The sequence below is a fragment of the Diabrotica virgifera genome, chromosome 6 (genome assembly GCF_917563875.1).
Source record: "Diabrotica virgifera virgifera chromosome 6, PGI_DIABVI_V3a".
Classification (NCBI taxonomy): Eukaryota; Metazoa; Arthropoda; class Insecta; order Coleoptera; family Chrysomelidae; genus Diabrotica; species Diabrotica virgifera.
In genome coordinates this window covers 23,835,874-23,855,589 of record NC_065448.1, presented here as the reverse complement: position 1 = coordinate 23,855,589, position 19,716 = coordinate 23,835,874, and the positions used below count along the sequence as shown (strand labels likewise).

General features: G+C 32.5%; 1 protein-coding gene across 4 annotated transcripts in view; it reads right to left on the bottom strand.

The window, feature by feature from the left end:
- Nucleotides 1–997: 997 nt before the first annotated feature.
- LOC114331272 (rhophilin-2) overlaps nt 998–19,716 on the bottom strand; it is a 394,761-nt gene continuing 376,042 nt past the window's right edge. For all 4 annotated transcript variants that reach the window (XM_028280789.2, XM_028280797.2, XM_050654837.1 and 1 more), the window contains 2 exons: nt 11,082–11,234; nt 998–3,790 (listed from right to left, as the gene is read on the bottom strand). In XM_028280789.2, coding sequence (XP_028136590.2) covers nt 3,587–3,790; nt 11,082–11,234 — 357 coding nt within the window. In that variant the 3' untranslated portion in view covers nt 998–3,586. The remainder of the gene's footprint in view (nt 3,791–11,081; nt 11,235–19,716) is intronic.

The window sequence follows — 19,716 nt, the reverse complement described above, 5'->3', positions numbered from 1 at the left end:
AATACTACATGGGAAACTAATCGACATCCTAAAACCATTAACACTCGATGGCATGGATGTAATACTAATATCTCAAACTTATATCTCCAACAAAAAGGAAAAGCCGATTCGAAAATGAACTGTCCGAAATGTTCACAGTCGAAAAAGGGGTTCGACAGGGTTGGATACTGTCACCAGCATTATTTAAATACTCTGAAGATATCTTTAGAGAAGCCTCAAACAAATCAGATGGTATCACAGTACTTAAATGGCCAACTTATAAACATTATTAGATATTCAGACGATACCGCATTGCTGACAGTTAATATCCCAGATACCATGTAAACTTGTGGCAAATTTGATTCTTCTTTGATTTAATTTGCTGCGTCAAATATGACGAGGTAAGTTTGTGTCAAGTTTGCTGCAATATTGTTATGACAAAGATGATGATTCAAGTTTGTAGCAACTTTGCTGCAAGCGTACAGTTGCAAAGCCACGTCACGCGTGCCATCTATTTGATTGACTTACACGTTACGGTCGGTTCGGTTCGGTTTCGTTCATTACCCTGACTGATGTCACGCCCACGAAAACGAGAGTGTTGCCACGGGTTGTAAATTTCCCTTTCTGCGAGAATTTTCAACGTAAAAGGGAAAAAGTTAACTTATAAGGGAATCTTTGCTCCAGTACAAATTGTAAAATATTTATAAAAATCAAAATATTTGAAAATAATTCAACATATTTTCACAGATTTTTTAAATAGGAGCATAGAAGGGAATTTTATCATAAAAGTGGGAATTTTTAAGGTACGTTGAGGGAAAAAGCTTACTCGACAGCTGGCAACACGGGAAAAGTAACCTGCCATCCTGCCAAGCGGAGCGGTGAGTGGTGACGCGGTGATAATTTGTGGTTAGGTATGTCCTATCCTATGTTGATATTTTTCTTTGATTTTTTACAACATTTACCGTACAATTATCCGAGACTATTACTTTAATTACTAAGCTGAAGCTTGTTTTCTTCAGTTTTTCATAAGACCCACCTGCTTGTGGTGATTAGGTACAGATTGGTATTATTTTTGCTTTGGTGAAATTGAGGTAAGTTTTTTTTATGTTTTTCGTAGCTTCTAACTGTATTTACATACATACTATCTAAAATAAACATATTATAATATATTTTTTATAAATAAGTTTTAGGTTTTATTGTAAAATTGTTACTTTAACATGTTTTTATCTCTTTTTTATAGCAAATATTAATTCTGCTCACACAACAAGACTTTATAACAATTTCTTTTATTTGTTTCGGAGCTGAGACAAAACTGAGCATCGGAATCTGAAGGTAGCGGGTTTAAGTTCCAATAAATAATTTTAGACAATAGATTGTATTTTACTTGAGTGATTACTGAATAAATAGTTATATAAAATGGTATTGTATTTTTTATTCACATTGTTTTATTCAAATTGTGACTAGTATGTCAAAACAAACATTAAGCAAGTTTGTATCAAGTTTGAAAAAACAAACTTCATGCAACAAAACAAAAACAAACCTTCAGCAAGTTTATTATATCAAGTTTGTACCAAGTTTGAAAAAACAAACTTCATGCAAGTTTGTCACACTCCAACTAGCAAGTTTGATTTAAACTTGCTGCAAGCTTGCAAAGTTGCCATGGCAAACCTGCAGCAAGCTTTCATGTTTGATGTATCAAACTTGTTGCAAGTTTGAAACAAGTTTATATTGCTATCTGGGAACCAACGGCTTTGGGTCGATGAGTTGTAAAGTGGTAGGGCACCCTTTTGTCATGGGGTTGAGAAATTGGCCCCGAAGGTGGATGAATAAAAAATACGGCATAAGAATGTATAAAGTAAGGGGAAACCACTACATTGAAGCCTAGCCTAAATGCATATCACTGGTGTTTGAAACATAGATATAATAATACGTGGATTAGGCAAGATACGAAAAATAGCGTAACGCGGAACAGTTCGGGTCGGTGGTCTATCTATCTCTCTCTACCAGTGCTTAGCTCTTTCTCTCTAGCATATGATGGCCGCTGTCACTGTGTCTGTGTCGTTCCATTACTCCCACCTCTTGGTAGATACACTCACACTCGTACGACAGACAAAGATAGCTAGAGCACTGTACTTGATATTGGCGTTACACCTCGATACATTGAGCAGCCTATAACTAGCCTCATCTATTGGTAATATATCTATGGTTTGAAACCAACAACTGTGTTACTAATCATGGCACTCGAAAGCCAAGACTTGACAGGAAAATATGCACCTTTAGGAGAAAAAGTATCACTGAAAGAGGCGACTAGAGACAAACATAATTTAGTGTTATTGGATAGTAAAGTATGTACTAAATCTGTATAAGGACCAAAGCTGTAATACCTATGGTCTGTTTTTAAACCTGGAGGAGTAATTCAAATTTACCGCGCCGTAATGCTTGTTTGTAATTGGTCCAACCTCAGGCAAGTTTACTCCACTGTTATGAAATTTTCACTTTAATGACATTTATAAAATTTTGAAACTTTTAGCATTTCATAGGTTAATTAAGTTATATCAGCGTTTTTTAAATTTGCTGCGTTATTCTTTTAATTTTTAGATTTTTAGTCTGTTTTATAAAAAAAAACACTCGTTTTTATAACTCTTTATGGATTATCATCCAAGGCCGATATGATCAACTAGAAAAGAAGATTTATTTTGTGATTTTTTTAGTAATTTTATTTGGTATGAATCTGTCTTTTTGGTTTACTCCTCTTGGTTTAAAAACAAACCATAGTGTATTCATAAAACTTTAGCAGGCTTTAGAAGATTTTACAGAAAAAGAGAGTCTTCATATTGGATAGGTACATAACATCTGCTCTGTTAGGTTGGATACTTGCTGACAGCTATCAGCCGCCATATCGGATTGGTCACATGTTGAGCATTTGTCACAAGCTGTATTAAGACCTAGTGTATTTATAAAACTTCAGTAAACTTTAGCAGATTTTATAGAAAAGAAGAGTCTTCATATTGGATAGACACCTGACATCTGCTCTGTTAGGTTGTGTACATGCTGACAGCTACCAGCCGCCATATTGGATTGGTCATATGTTGACAGCTGACCTCCGCCATTTTAGGTAGGCAGCTTGACTTCAATAAAGCAATAGGAGCTCGGCGGCCATCTTGAAAGTCTTACAATGATGATTTTAGAATGTTGGATAAAAGCTAGAATAGTTAGTTACTGTGAAGTGAGAGAAAATCACTACAACAAAAGATACATGGTGAATATGCTTCACAATAAGTAAAAAGGCATCAGAGGAGACGAATAAGTTTCTTCACCCTAACTGATACTGCCTGAAATTAATTTTCAATCTATTTAGTAAATATTATTTAAATAATTTTAATACAGACTTTTCGCTTTCCATTAATTAAAAAAGTGTTACAAAGTAAATATGAATTCTTTTAGTTAATTGTATTTTGTTAAATTGTCAATATGAAATCAATATTCAATACATTCTTAAACATTGATACAATCATTGAATTCAGTACCGTCCGACGCCAAAAATTAACCTACCTTGGAATAAAATGTACAATTCGATAAATAAATTAAAGGTAAAACAAAATTTTCCTCATCGTAAGATGACGTTTTCGTAAAAATCTTTTCCTTCTCTGGACGATGAGTGTCGTTTGAACGGATTCCAATTCGACTTCTTTTGGTTGTTGTTGTTATGTTGGGCCATGGAACCGGATGGACTAGACATGCCGCTTGAGACTCCGGAGCTGCTGCTATGGGTCGAGACTGAGCCTTTGTTTGTACTTGGTGCTTTTGATGGCTGAAAAAGAATACTAGATCAGATATTGTAACGATCCAAAAAACCTTCAATTTTTTTTCCTTTAAAGGACTCCGCAGAAACCATATGGGAAATGGCTCTCTCTCAAATGCCCTGAAACTTTGGGTTCTGGTAGTCCTTGATGTGTAGAACAAAAGACTCAATGGGCGCATAGCTCCAAAAAATCACGGTTTTAAGATATAGGCCTCTGAAGTTATAGGTACAGTGAGGACGTTTGAGTTGGAATAAATTCATTTTCTCGAGAATGGGCGACTCTGGAGATACATTACGAATCAGGTCGATTTTTATTTTTAAATTATAATTTTTTCGTTTATTTATCATACTAGTGACGTCATACATTTGGGCGTGATGACGCAATCGACGATTTTTTTAAATAAAAATAGAGGTCGTGTGATAGCTCATTTGAAAGGTGATTCAATTCTCTATCCAGTAATATAAACATTAACATAATTATTTATACAAGGTGCCCAAAATTTTTTTAAAGTTGTACTTCTTTAGGCGCGATTGAGAGTAAAATTTCATAATACTGCGCGCATGCGCACGCAGACAGTATGGCGTTTAGTTGCTAAATCTTTCTAGTTGTGTATAAATATATCAGTGCAAGAAAAGGTATGAAAAGAATATATTAGTGTTTTTAGTAAATATATTTATTATAATTCTTGTGTCTTTGGATTTGTCTTCTTTAGGAGTAAGATGAGTATTATTAAATCATTTTATTGTATATTTATTATACTTCACCTTGCCTGTTGACTTCGAGTTGATGTGTGCTAGCGAGTAGACGTGCTTTGCCCGTGCTCCCAACAATTTAACAGTGAAATCAGTTGAAGTCATATTAGTATTACAGTTTGGTCATTTGTAATCATCGAATTTAATTTCTATATAAAATGGTTGTAACTAGAGAAATGAAAGAAGAAATTGAAAAAGCAGTTCAAGCAGCAGTAATTAGTGCTTTCAAATCTGAATCATTTTTAAAAATTATTACTACAAATGTGACCGAGGCAACCATAAAAACGATAAATGAGCTTGAAAAAACTGTAAACAGCTTAAGTGATAAGATAAAAATAATGGAAAGTGAACATCAAAATTCTATAAAGCAGGTTAACCAAGAGTTATCGAATATGATAACGGATAATCATAATTTGAAAGGAAAAATTAATATATTGGATCAAGCAAATAGAAAATTTAATCTCAGAATCTTTAATTTAAAAGAAAAATCAAATGAGAAGGTAGAAGACGAAATTATTAAGCTTTTAAAATCAAAAATAAATATCGATATAACTAATTATATTGAAGTATGCTACAGGGTTGGACAAAAACAACAGAATAAGGATAGAGGAATTTTCCTCAAGTTAACAACGTATGAAATGAAAAAGAGAATTTATGCAGGAAAAAAATTATTTAAGGGTACCGGCATCGTTGTTAGAGAAGATCTAAGTGCTACGAACATGCAATTATTAAACCAGGCAATAAATAAAGTGGGCGCAAAAAACGTTTGGACTATGGATGGGAAAATATACATACAAAAAGATAATAAAATTATTAGTTTAAAAGACTGTACTCATCTGGAAAAAGTATTTACGTAGTAATTGTTGTTGAGTTTGTTATGATGTTTCACTAGAAGTTATTTAATTTATGTTAAAGAGTAATATTTGTTTTAGGTTTTCAGTTACAACATAATATATTATGAATAATTAAGGCTTCATGTCTAAATTCATTATAGGTTGGCCGAGCTGGAGGTAATTAAGCATGCCATCAAAGCAAATTCTATGATTGAATTCCTTAATCTACTAGATAACAATTTAACAATTGATACAAATATTATTAGTAATATGGAACAGTTTGTTGGTGAGAGAGACACGGACAATCTATCAGGTATGGGTATTGTTCATTTTAATATTCGTGGGCTCAGAAAACATCTTGATGAATTAACCATATATGTAGCTACTATGGAAAAATATTTTGATTTAATTGTTCTCTCTGAAACGAGAAATCTTTTTGAGGTAAGCAATTACAATAATCCTGGATATAATCTGTTTTATAATGATTCTAAAAAAAATATATGTGATGGTGTTGCCATCTACATAAAAAATTCAATTAATGCAGACGTTAAAGTAATATCAATAAATGATAACAAATTTCTTAGAGTTACATATTTATTAAATTCTACTTATTCTAAGTATTCATTTGGTGTAACAGCTTCATACCGATCACCTTCTAGTAAAATTGATACTTATATTAATGATTTAGAATCATATTTCTCGCAAATTCAAATGATGGATATTGAAATACATCTAGGTGATATCAATATTGACTTACAAAATCAAAACTCTCCCGAAACAGTTATATATTTAAATATGCTAAATATGTTTGGCTATACTTCTTATATTAATAAACCTACAAGAGTAACTAAAAAATCAAGTACTACGTTAGACCATATATTTATTAGACAGAATTGCGCAATACAAAATTCGTTTAGAATTGATCCTGTAATTTTTACTACTGATATGACAGATCATTATACACCGTTTGTATATTTTAATACTGAAAATGATAAACCGCTGTCCAATTTAAACGATACCGCCCAGATAATAGATTATAAACAATTAAACGTAAAATTGTCCGGTGAATCATGGAATGACTTATATTCAAGTAATACAACGCAAATTGTTTATGATAAGTTTATAAATAAGTTAAATAATTTCATCATAAACTCAACAAAAACTATAAAAAGAAAAAATAAAGAACAATGTAAAAAAATTAAACCCTGGATTAGTTCTGGTTTAATAGTGTCTATTAAAACTAGAGACAATCTAAAGCGAAAACTATTAAAAAACTACTCTATTGAACTAGACAAAGAATATAAAACTTATCGAAATCACTTAAGTAATCTAATTAAAAAGACAAAAAATGATTTTTATAAAGCTAAAATTAATGGAACAAACGGTGACTATAAAAAAATGTGGTCTATTATAAATGAAATTTCAGGTTGCAAAAGTAAACAAAACAATCAACTTGAAAATATTCCATTGATTAATACACAAGGAACTCAAATAACTAATCATATTGAGAAATCAAATATGTTTAACAATTATTTTACAAGTATTGGGCAAAAAATGGCTGATAGTATTACAAAAACTACATTACCACCGGGTTTTGAAAGAGACTTAGAATTACAATCATCAATTTTTTTGGAACCTGTAAATATAAACGAAATTATTTTACTAATATCTAATTTAAAAAATAATAGTGCGCCAGGACCAGACGGAATTACTTCGAAATTAGTTAAAAATATTCATGTGCACATTGCTTCTCCATTAGTTCATATCATTAATCTCTGTTATACAACAGGAAAAATCCCAACACAATGGAAAGAATCACTTGTAACACCTGTTTTCAAAGCCGGTAATCAAAAACAAGTCGACAATTACCGTCCTATATCAGTCATTAATAGTTTTTCGAAAATTTTTGAACAATCTCTCAAAAAGAGACTAATTACATTCTTTGATAAATATAAAATTATAACCGAAAGGCAATTCGGATTTGTGAAAAAAGCTAACACAGAGAAAGCTATAATCGATCTTGTTGATCAAACAGTACAATGTCTAGAAGAATCAAATAAATGTCTAGCAATTTTTCTGGATCTCGCTAAAGCTTTTGATACTATATCACATGAGATTCTTCTAAACAAATTATATAAAAATGGGGTAAGAGGTATAGCTTTAAATCTTATTAGTAATTATTTATCTCAAAGAACACAAAAAGTTAAAATAGGTAATTGTATTAGCTCAACTAAAGAGATTACTGTTGGGGTACCCCAAGGAACAGTACTAGGTCCGATTCTATTTATACTGTACATTAATAGTATAACCGAAATTCATGGGTTTTCAGGGCGAATTTTATGCTATGCTGATGACACAGTCTTAGTATTTAAAGATTCAACATGGGACCGCGTATGTAAAACAGCTGAATCTGGCATAAGTAATATACAGTTATGGCTTAACCACAATCTGCTCAGTCTGAATATAAAAAAAACTAAATTTATTACTTTTTCTCCCACTATGTCTGATCAGCCAACTAATATTAGTTTAAAAATTCATAGTTCAGATTGCAACAGTGTGCAGGCATGTCCATGTCCCTCTTTAGAAAAAACTAAATCTATTAAATATTTAGGAGTTATAATTGATCAGCATCTGAGATGGCGTGAGCATGTGGCACACGTTGCAAAAAGAATTAGATCCTTAATGCCTAAATTTTACTTATTAAGAGACATTCTCTCAAAAAAAACCTTGAGTATCCTATATAACTCTTGGATTGAATCTATAATACGATATTGTATTGTTGTTTGGGGTGGTACATTTAGTAATACCTTACATATTTTACAGATAGCTCAAAATACACTTCTTAAAATAATATTTAAAAAAAGTAAACTTTTTTCCACATCACTTTTATATAAAGAGCTAAAACAAATGAATGTCCGATCTATTTATATACAGCAATCATTAATTTGGGTATTTTCCAATTCAAGTAAGTTAAAAATAAATCAACATCAAAAGTATACAAGGGCAACTCAACAACTTTTGGTTAAAGTACCATTTTTCAGCAAGACAATTACAAAACGATCACTATTTTATTATGGTCCAACTCTATTTAATTTATTGCCAAAAAATATAAAAACAATAATAAATTATAAACAGTTCAAAAGAACCATAAAAAATATGATATTAACTAAAACAATTGAATTCAACATTTTCTAAAAATTAATTTTCTAGCCAAACTGTCTTCTAGTAAATATAGTTGCGCCATGCCGATTAGGTCTTCTCTCCTCTCACTTTCAATTGTATTTTGTCAATCATAGAGTATGTAAATTATACCAGCCACAAGTACTTACTGTTTAAAATTGTACAATTAGATTGTACACCTTCAGGGATTAAGGTTACAATACAGGTATTAAGTTGCCTAGTGTGTTTTTTCCCTGAAGTGGGTGCATTATATTAAATATAATATTATTGTTAAATACAATGTACAAAATTCTTCTTTGGAAATAAATTGAATTGAATTGAATTGTTTGTTACCGTGATTTGTCATTAGGTACGTTCGAACCGATACAGACACAGTCCTTGTAGCGTATTTGGTATAGCATTCGTCCAGGGATCGAGAGGTCTTGAGTTCGAATCCAGTGCAATCCTATACTTTTTTTTATTTTTTTGAAAGCGGTAAGCACAAAATTAGTTTGGTGTTAAAAAACTAAAACAAACTGTTTAAAATATATTTATTTTTAAGAAATCATATAATAGAAGTATAACTTCTTACGTGCGTACAAAGTATACACACATTCTTTTTTTTTTAATTAAATTAATTGAGACAAAAAGAAGAAAGTATATAATTTATTTAATTCGAAATACATTTTACTGTTGTCCGAAAACAGGAAAAAATGTTTATTCAATAAATAAATATTGTTTTTCTACAATCACTTGATAAAGAAGAGTTTTTCGCTTGTCAATGACAACGAAAAGTTGACTTTTAGTGAGTACCGTCACTTTATCTCTCTAGCGAGTAAAGTTTAATTTTACGCTCGTCATCCGTAGCAACCGTACAACCGTACAATACAAACACATTGAATATTTAAACTGAAAGATATAAAAGTTAATGTTATGACAATATAATGACAGATATAAAAAATTTACAATAAAGTTAATGATTTAAAAGTAGTTTCATTTTATTAAGCAATTGTAGAAAAAATGCTGTATGTATTACAAGCGCAAAGTGACATTATGGCTTTCGAGTAATTAGCGCTCGACGCGTTCTCAAGCAATAATGTATCACTTTTCGCTCTTAATACATAAATTACTATTTTCGCTTAAATTCAATATTAAAGCTGCCACCCACCTGCCTCTTAGCAGTTTGAACATTTAATTTAAGCGAAAAGCAATGTTTATTTTTCAAATTAACATTTTTTTGTGATTTCTGATAGTAAAATGTATTTCGAATTAAATAAATTATATACATTCTTCTTTTTGTCTCGATTAATTTAATTCAAAAAAATTTTTGGGCTGCCTGTATTAATAATTATGTTAATGTTTATATTAGTGAATAGAGAATTGAATTAACTTTCAAATGAGCTATCACACGACCACTATTCTTATTTAAAAAAAACATCGATTGCGTCATCACGCCCAGATGGATGACGTCATTAGTATGATATATATATCAAAAAATTATAATTTAAAAATAAAAATCGACCCGATTCGTAATTTATCTCCAGAGTCGCCCATTCTCGAGAAATTGAATTTATTCCAACTCAAACGTCCTCACTGTACCTATAACTTCAGAGGCCTATATCTTAAAAGTCATATATAAGCCTATATCATTGAGTCTTTTGTTCTACACATCAAGGACTACCAGAACCCAAAGTTTCAGAGCATTTGACAGAGAGCCATTTCCCATAAGGTTTCTGCGGGGTCCTTTTGTTTTAATTCCATCTTATTCAGAAAGCACTTACTTTCATCCGAACCTGTATATCATAAAATTTTTTATAGTTTTCAGGTCCCATAGATTCTACCCGTTAGATCTTCGGCTAGGTAAGGCATTCTAATGAGAGAAGCCATACCGGCTTATTTTTAGCCCATATGGGCATTTGTACAATGTTTGGGTGTACGAATACACCTAAGTATATCCTGTGGCAGTAGTGCGTAGTGCAGTGAAGCAGTCAGTAAATAAAGTTATGTATAAGTACAAGGTTAATCAAAAGTAAAGAATACGTTAGTGCGGAATGGACCATCTTTGTTTGCAGTAGCTATAGCTAAATAAAGTCCATACCGCAGGAAGTTTGTTTTGTCTGCTTTTTGCTAAAACCAATGAATAACGAAGCTGAAATTTTCTTTAACTGTTCAAATGTGAGTCTTCCGGTAGTGCAGTGTCGTGCCATATATTTTTTTTGGGTTATATTTTGAGCTTTTTTGGCTCCAATTTATTTATGGTTGATGTTTTAAGGGTCCACGTTTCGACTGCAAAGAAAAGAGTTGAGCAGACGTAGCATTTCGGTAAACGTAGTCAAATTACGAGTTTTATTCGAGAATCACATAGTAAGTCTTTTGATTTTTTCTTACGATTTTATGGCCTGGTCTATTCTCGATCTTATTTCTAGATCAGGATTTAGGCTGCCATCGAACCAACACCCCAGGTACTTAAATTTATTGACCTATTCTAATCTATCTCTTACTAACTTTCTTAAAAAAATAATAAAAAAAATAAATGAAAAAATATGTAATCTTACCTTCAGATAGTTTCTATCCATTGGAGTAACCAGCTTGAGATTCAGAGATTCTTCAGCGTTTTTGATAAGAGTTACTACTTCGTCGTGCGAGGACCATTTGACATCTTTGTCGGCCACCGCGACAATGAAATCGCCCTCTTTAATTCCTCCAAACTACAAAACACAAATAAAGAGAGATAAGTATAAATTCAACAAGTAATTGGACTTCGTAAGTCCTAGGTTTTCACTTAAAGTGATCCGAACGCAGAGGCGTGCGGTCCATGGAAGCGGGGGAAGCGCCGCTTCCCTACTATATACTTCGATATAACAAAATACATTATTAACTAATATTTAATTATCAAAAATTTTCCCCAATCCCGTAATCTACATATTATTACCTGGACAATAGGCATTGAAAAATATTAAAAATTAATCGCATAGGAAGGAACTCAATATGTACTATGCACACAATTCAACTACTCGGTCCACCCCTGACAGAAGCGCATCTCAAAATCGCCGCTTGTCATGCAGTTGTCCCGTATAAAAATTGTTCAGGGTTCAATGACGGCACCCACTAGTCGCGCGAATTTTGGTACCCTGCAGAAGCGATCGTTCGATCGCCTTCCAAGAGTGGGATGCTCTGACTGTTAGGGGTGCTTAATAGGTACATACAGTAGGAAAAATGAAAGAATACCCATGAACAAACATATAAAACACGCTGTATTTTTCTGTCACCGTGTCACAAAAACAATTGGCCAGCGCAAGTACATGTAATAATTATTATTACATGTACTTGCGCTGGGCAATTTTCTTTGTGACACAGTGACAGGAAAATACAGCGTGTTTTATATGTTCGTTCATGGGTATTCTTTCATTTTTCCGACTGTACATTCGCTTAAAGAATATTTCGATTTAAATTGTTTGCAGAGATTTTTCCTTTTACTGATCTTTTATTTGACATTTTACAGATGAAGTCAATTGACACTGCATTTTGTATAAGACAAATTAATGACTTTATTAATACGATAATTAAAAAACGAGAGCAGTTTAAAAATATTTGGGATAAAACTGAAAATATGGGGTTTGAACATGAAAGAAAAAGAATGAAGATTGATAATGTCGACAATAGAGAGACCTTTTGATACCATTCACAAAAAATGAATTTTCGCTTTCAAAATTTTAACGAATTAAAATTTGTAGAATTATACAGGGTGTCCCAAAAGTAGTGGAACGGTCGAATATTTCGCGAACTAAACATCGGATCGAAAAACTGAAAAATACGTGTTTAATCATTTTCAAAAATCTATCCAACGACACCAAACACCAACCCCCACTACACCCCCTGGAGGTGGGGTGGAGGGTAACTTTAAAATCTCAAATAGAAACCCCTAGTTTTTCTTGCCGATTTGGATTCGTTACGTAAAAGTAAGCAACTTTTATTCAAGACATTTTTTCGAACTGTGGATAGATGGCGCTATAATTGAGAAAAACGATTTATCCTGATACCATAGGTAAATTATAGAAATGGTCTAATATCTCGAGAAATACACTTCCAAATGAGAAACTAAAAAAAAGGTTTTTAATACTTTTCGAAATCCTATCGAATAACACTAAACATGACCCTCCAACCCACCCCCTGGAGGTGGGGTGGGGGGTAACTTTAAAATCTTAAATATCAACCCACACTTTTTATTACAGATTCGGATTCGTCATGAAAAATTAAGCAACATTTATTCGAAACATTTTTTAAAATTGCTGATAGATGGCGCTAATAAATCGTATTTTTCCAATTAAAGCGCCATCTGTCAACAATTCTAAAAAAAAATACAAGATCCTTTGTAAAAGGTATATTTAAAATACCCCAATAAGGGTTACATCACAAAACAAAACGTTTTCGGATTAATAAGTAATCCATCATCAGTGTTAAGCCAATAGCATGCATGCGTGAGCCACCAAAAAGTTATGGGTGAAAACCCTTTGAAAGTTGTAAGATGTTAAATGAGACTACATATTATTGATAATGATGATCGATGTTGCAAATATTCCTGGATATAACCCAGGGCAACACAGGACTCTAACCCACGTGGATATGATTTGCAAGGAATGAACCTTACATATTGAAAATTGAGTGTCAACTCAATAGTTGACACTATAGTTGACACTCAATTTTCAATATGCAAGGTTCATTCCTTGCAAATCATATCCACGTGGGTTAGAGTCCTGTGTTGCCCTGGGTTATATCCAGGAATATTTGCAACATCGATCATCATTATCAATAATATGTAGTATCATTTAACATCTTACAGCTTTCAAAAGGTTTTCACCCTTAACTTTTTGGTGGCTCACGCATGAATGCTATTGGCTTAACACTGATGATGGATTACTTATTAATCCGAAAACGTTTTGTTTTGTGATGTAACCCTTATTGGGGTAGTTTAAATATACCTTTTACCATTGATTATAAATATTCCACTAGATAGCTCACCTCTTGGTAACCGAAAGACGTATCAACAACTAGATGGCGCTACTCGAAAACCGTATCGAGATTTCTCATTCTCTCTCTGACTTGCGAGGAGGTAGGAGTAGTGTCAGGGCCGAACTTACCCTATAGGTGTATTATCTGTGACAAGTGTTGTGACAAGTTATAGCAAAATTTAAAAAAAAAGGACTCACATTTTAGATAAAATGGCCTCTGTAACGCATAAGTGTGTTTACGCAGGATGTTTTGAAAGAAACGATGGAACAAATAATAATATATCTTTCTTTAAATTTGCCCTGAAAGACGTAGAGCGCACAAAAATTTGGCAAAAAAACTGCGGAAATATTGATATTATATTGATGGATATCAGTGACCTGAAACAGAGGGTAATTTGCCAGCATCATTATGCAGTGGAACATTTACCAAAGTGGCCAAAGAAAGTTATTAAGGAAAAATGCTGTTCCTCTAAAATTTGCACAGTTAGCAACTGATTTAGGTCAGTACTCAACTTTGGAAATATTTTTATGTTCGCCTAATGCGTTTTGTCAATGAGAATAATACTATTAAAATATATTTTATATAAAATTAGTTGATATTGAGTGATTTATATATTTTTTATACAATTAAATCAAAAGAGATTTTTTTTTTAAATATGAATGCGTTGTTAGTATCACTCCAGAAATAACGGAGATGCTTGTTTTGCTTTAATTAAAATTACACATACATTTCAATGATTACCTATTTTAGATGATACCCCACCAGTATTATGCTATACATACGTTTATTGCGGTACGAAACGTAAAAGATCTACAAGTGGCGATTGTATGGTTAGGTCAACTCCATCGCCTAAGAGATCAAGTAGTAGTCTCGGTGATATTTCCAGTTTTGATATTAATTTGCCCACAAAACTTGAAACTGAATTGACGGAGAAGGTAAAAAAATTGGAGTATCATGTAAATGCTTTAAAGAAGAAGTGCCGTCAGAAGAACAGTCAGCGTTGTAGAAGAACAACAAAAAACAGAAAATCGGCAACCAAAGTCATGATACAGGTACTGTTAGAAAATAAAAGCATATACGTGCACACTTTTGTTAATATGCAGTTTTCACACAAAACTCGTTCACAATGGAGTCACAATGAAAAGGATTTAGCTCTGGCCATTTATTATAAGTCTCCTAGTTGTTAAAAATTTTTAATTAGATCTCTTAACTTTATAGTACCTTCAGTAAAAACAATTCAAACTTGGTTGCGTGTCATAAAATTAAGAACTGGTTTAAACATTTCCTTAATTGACAAGTTGAAGAAAAAAGCAGAGACAATGGATGCGTGGGAAAAAATTTGTGTGTTAATGTTTGATGAAATGTCTTTGAAAAAACAATTGGAGTACAATAAATTAGATGACATTATAGAAGGGTTTCAAGATTTAGGTGCTTTAGGAAGAACAAACAAACTTGCCAACACAGGTCTGGTTTTCATGATGCGCGGCTTGCTACATAAGGCTACGCGGCTTGCTACAGGTGCTCCAATACATAGCGACAACTTAAAAAACATTGTAGTTAAAGTTGTTTCAAAATTACAAAATATTGGGTATATACCAAAAGTGTTGTGTGATCAAGCATCTAATAATAGAGCTTTATTTAAGCTGTTCAGAGGATTTTCACTGTGTTCGATACACCCCACTTTTAAAAAGTCTAAGAAATAATTTTCTTAACAAAAAGTTGACGTTTTTTGCCGATTCTAAACAAATATCGTGGCAAGATATTGAATACACATACCACATCGATAGAACCAGTGTGAGAGCACGATGCATGGTGAAAATAACAAACGTTCATATAAACCCCAATAATTTTCAAAAAATGCGTGTAAATTTTTTCCAACTCAATTGCCTCAGCAATATCAACAGCAATATCTGTAGGGCAGTTACACACCAAAACGGCTTCTCTTACTGCCGAATTTTTGAAAATTATAAATAATATTTTTGATGGTATTAACAGCAAATATTGTAGTTATAGTAATCCAAACAGAAAGCCAATGTCAACTTTAAGCAAGTCAACTGAAAACTTAAAAGCAGGTTTAGAATATTTAAAAAAAATTAAAGTTTTTGAAAATCAGAAAGAGAGAAATAATATTCACTGTCCACACGGCTTTCAGTGGACCATTTTGTCAGTTTTATGTTTGTGGGAGGAACTTCAAAAATAATATAATGTGTCATATCTTTTAACATCTTTTCTGAACCAAAATCCTCTAGAAAATTTTTTCTCTATTGTGCGCAATAGAGTTAGTCTAGTGCGTTCATAAAAAAAACATGTGTTTTTACATAATAACAGGCGGTAGCTGGTTTGTCTTTAGTTTCATGCGTGGAAGAGAATGATGCTAGATCAAAAGTATGTGTTTTATCTCGTCAGGTATTAATGACGCACGGGTAAATAATCGTGGACTCAACTGTATGTTAAACTACACTATTAGCTTTAGTTTATATATACAGTAGATATTAACAAGTATTTTATAATATCAGGAAAACAATATCAGTATGTCTTAAAACCTTGGAATCATATGGAAACTTTTTTATTCAGTTTAGGGAAAATGTATTATTGATAAAAACTTGCATGTCCTAAAACTCAAAATGAAAGAATCAGATGTCAAATATTATGAGTCGTATACCAAGTTTGTTAAAAAATATTAATTCTTCTCAAGAGTAATATACCTTCATTTTTAAAGCACTTTCATATAAATATAAACGTGGTTTTTAATTGTTCTCGACTTTTAATAATAAAATGTTTCGATATTGTCAATAATGAAAGTACTTCTTGAGAACAAGAAATAATAAATATCTTTTTTCCTAAAATTTTAATTTTACTATCTTAGTTTGAAAAGAATTAACAGTAAAATATACTTATTTACTTTGTTTTGAAATATGATCTAATTAGTGATGTTTTAAACTTTCTAATCCTGTCCGTTTATCAGCTTTTACCTATTATTCCTAGGCAGATGGCCCTCAACTATTTATATGTTGGAAATTCCCTGTCATTTTATCAAGATATATGTATACCAAATTTCATGCCAATCCAATGGATTCTTTAAAATTCGGAGGTTTTGCAATATTTTACTTGGGGTGAATGGGTTAGATCTGGAAAGAAATTCTGTATATCAACTTCAAATAGTTTATTTCGCATTAGTTCTGAAAATATCATTCTTTTACAAATTGCAAAAAATAATTTACATGTGAATTATCACTGCTAATTTCATTATGTATTTTCTATTTTGTTTTTTTGTAGTGTATTAATAATTAAATAATTTTTAAGAAACCTCTTCACTATTTTTATTAATCAATTTTTAGCGTTTTATCAGAAGTAAAATCGGAATTCCAAAATAGAGATTACAATTGCGTTAAAATTATTTGTTAGAATGCTGAATACTACCCTTATATCGTTGTCTTTACGCCAGCCAAGCAACTCAAATTTATTTTTCAATCTTGACAAAAATTTCAATAAATGTCGCCACCGTCCAGCCAGTTAGTACTTAGACTTGAGGGGCAAAGAGGTGTAAGTGGGCGGAGTTTAACACTGAATTCGGTTTTACCTAAAGGTGAGGTATCTATGTATTTATTAATCAATGCTTTTACAAAGGATCTTGTATTTTTTTTAGAATTGTTGACAGATGGCGCTTTAATTGGAAAAATACGATTTATTAGCGCCATCTATCAGCAATTTTAAAAAATGTTTCGAATAAATGTTGCTTAATTTTTCATGACGAATTCGAATCTGCAATAAAAAGTGGGGGTTGCTATTTAAGATTTTAAATTTACCCCCCACCCCACCTCCAGGGGGTGGATTGGAGGGTCATGTGTGGTGTTATTCGATAGGTTTTCGAAAAATATTAAAAATTTGTTTTTTAGTTTCTCATTTGGAAGTGTATTTCGTGAGATATTAGACCGTTTCTATAATTTACCTATGGTATCAGGATAAATCGTTTTTCCCAATTATAGCGCCATCTATCCACAGTTCGAAAAAATGTCTTGAATAAAATTTGCTTACTTTTACGTAACGATCCAAATCTGCAAGAAAAACTAGGGATTTCCATTTGAGATTTTAAAGTTACCCCCCACCCCACCTCCAGGGGGTGTACTGGGGGTTGGTGTTTGGTGTCGTTGGATAGATTTTTGAAAATGATTGAACACGTATTTTTCAGTTTTTCGATCCGATGTTTAGTTCGCGAAATATTCGACCGTTCCACTTCTTTTGGGGCACCCTATATAATATATTCTTATTTAATATTTCTAATTATAATTCATCAAAATTTCCCACAGAGGAATTTATTTCACTACGATTAAATAATGAAAATATTTTGATATGCCAACTTTGCATTATAAGTTAAGTGTTGTTTATGAAACAACTCACATTAGTGATAAAGATATACTCAGAAATCTGGGTATTTCTTATAACTACTGGTTTAAACAAGTCCCTGTGTGAAGTGTCCAAGTTATGTGAATTACTACAAATTATCCCAGTCACAAGTGCATCAGTTGAACGAAGTTTTTCAGTATTAAAATGCATTAAAAGTTTTACAAGAAATTCAACAAGCGAAGACAGACTTTACAAGTCCATTGAAAAAGACCGAATTCAACAATTATCAGAAGTTGATAGGAGAATAGAGCTCAAGTATAAATAAGTGTCATATTGTTGAAAGTTGTGTGTTGTGGAAAATGCCTCGGAATTAAAAAAAACATTTAAATAGATCTCTTCTTTAGGAAACGAAGCCCGGAGCGAGGACTTAAGGCCCGAGCAAGCAATACAGATCAATGATAGGTCACTATAGTCACTAGAAATAGCGGCAATAGAGTGCCTCACGAATTGATCGGGGTAGGATTTAGTGTGTGACTCCTTGTACCCAGGACGTCTCACATAAGCACTTTGCTGATAGAGAGCCCCTATAGCGCATCAGAGTGTTATCAGGTGGGAAGTGGCTCGATCCTCGACCCTTAAGAAAATATTTTTATATCCTTATTGAATCCCTTCCCCTCTAGAAAAGTCACCGCACGCCACTGTCCGAACGTAGAACGTAGAACCAGACGTCGATATTTGAACTCCTCGTGTAACATTGCGTCGATTGATATACCTACAATTTCACTAATTTTGAGTCATTTTTACTAAACTTTTGGTCATACTTGTTTAAACGAAAATGATTTTTAAACCGGGAGTTACTCGATTTTTCAATAGTCTTCGATTAATATGTCACATGAAATTATATAAAAACCAAAACTATACATTTGTTCTTATCTTGCTGAGGCACGTCGCATAATATATCGCTTGCTTATACTATTTCGGAGAGTTTAAAACAGTACTTCTGGTTTCAACTCTAAAAACGGAAGTCCAATGTCAAATTTTTCATCTTTATTACCATCCTTGGGTCATAAGCTTTCATTCGACACCTCATTTGTCATTCTACCTGGTATAATGACGGAGGAGTTATATTCGCGGACGGACGGACAGACAGACAGGCAGTAATTAAACCGGAAGTATATGTTTGTTCTCGCGTTGCTAAGGCGCGTTGAATAATATATCGCTTGCACTATTCAGGTTACTTTAAAACAGTAGGGGAAAGGTAGGTAAAGTGGAATAATTACCGATTCAAGCTTGTATCCCGGTAGAAGTATTCGTCTTAAAAGTTTGAGTTTATGGAAGAAGCCACTTACGTTATAGCCCTACGTAGTACTGTTAAGAAATTAAACTAATATATCACCACTTCGGAGAAAAACGTCAAAAGTAAAAGTGGTGTAATATTCCACTTTACCCGCCATATTGGAGGTAAAGCGGAATACAAAAACTTAAAATGAATTAATATTATTTATTCAACTAAGCATATAAACAGAGATCAGGAACATTGAAAAACCCTCGTCTTAACTGTTTTGGTTCATTAATAATCATTTTAATGTCCTTAATGTTGTAATCTAATACATCATCTTTATTAGGCCATTTGAAATATTTTTGCGTCCTTTCCATACACTTTACAGACGCTGATTCACCTGATTTTGAAATTACTAAACCGGGAAATGTTTGTCCGTTGTACTCTACAGCTACATATATCCCTTCCTTAATATCTTCTGTTTTTATGGTAGGAATTTGAACTGGTAGGTCCAACTCTGAACCGCTGTCGGTGTCACTATAAATGCTGATGTTTGC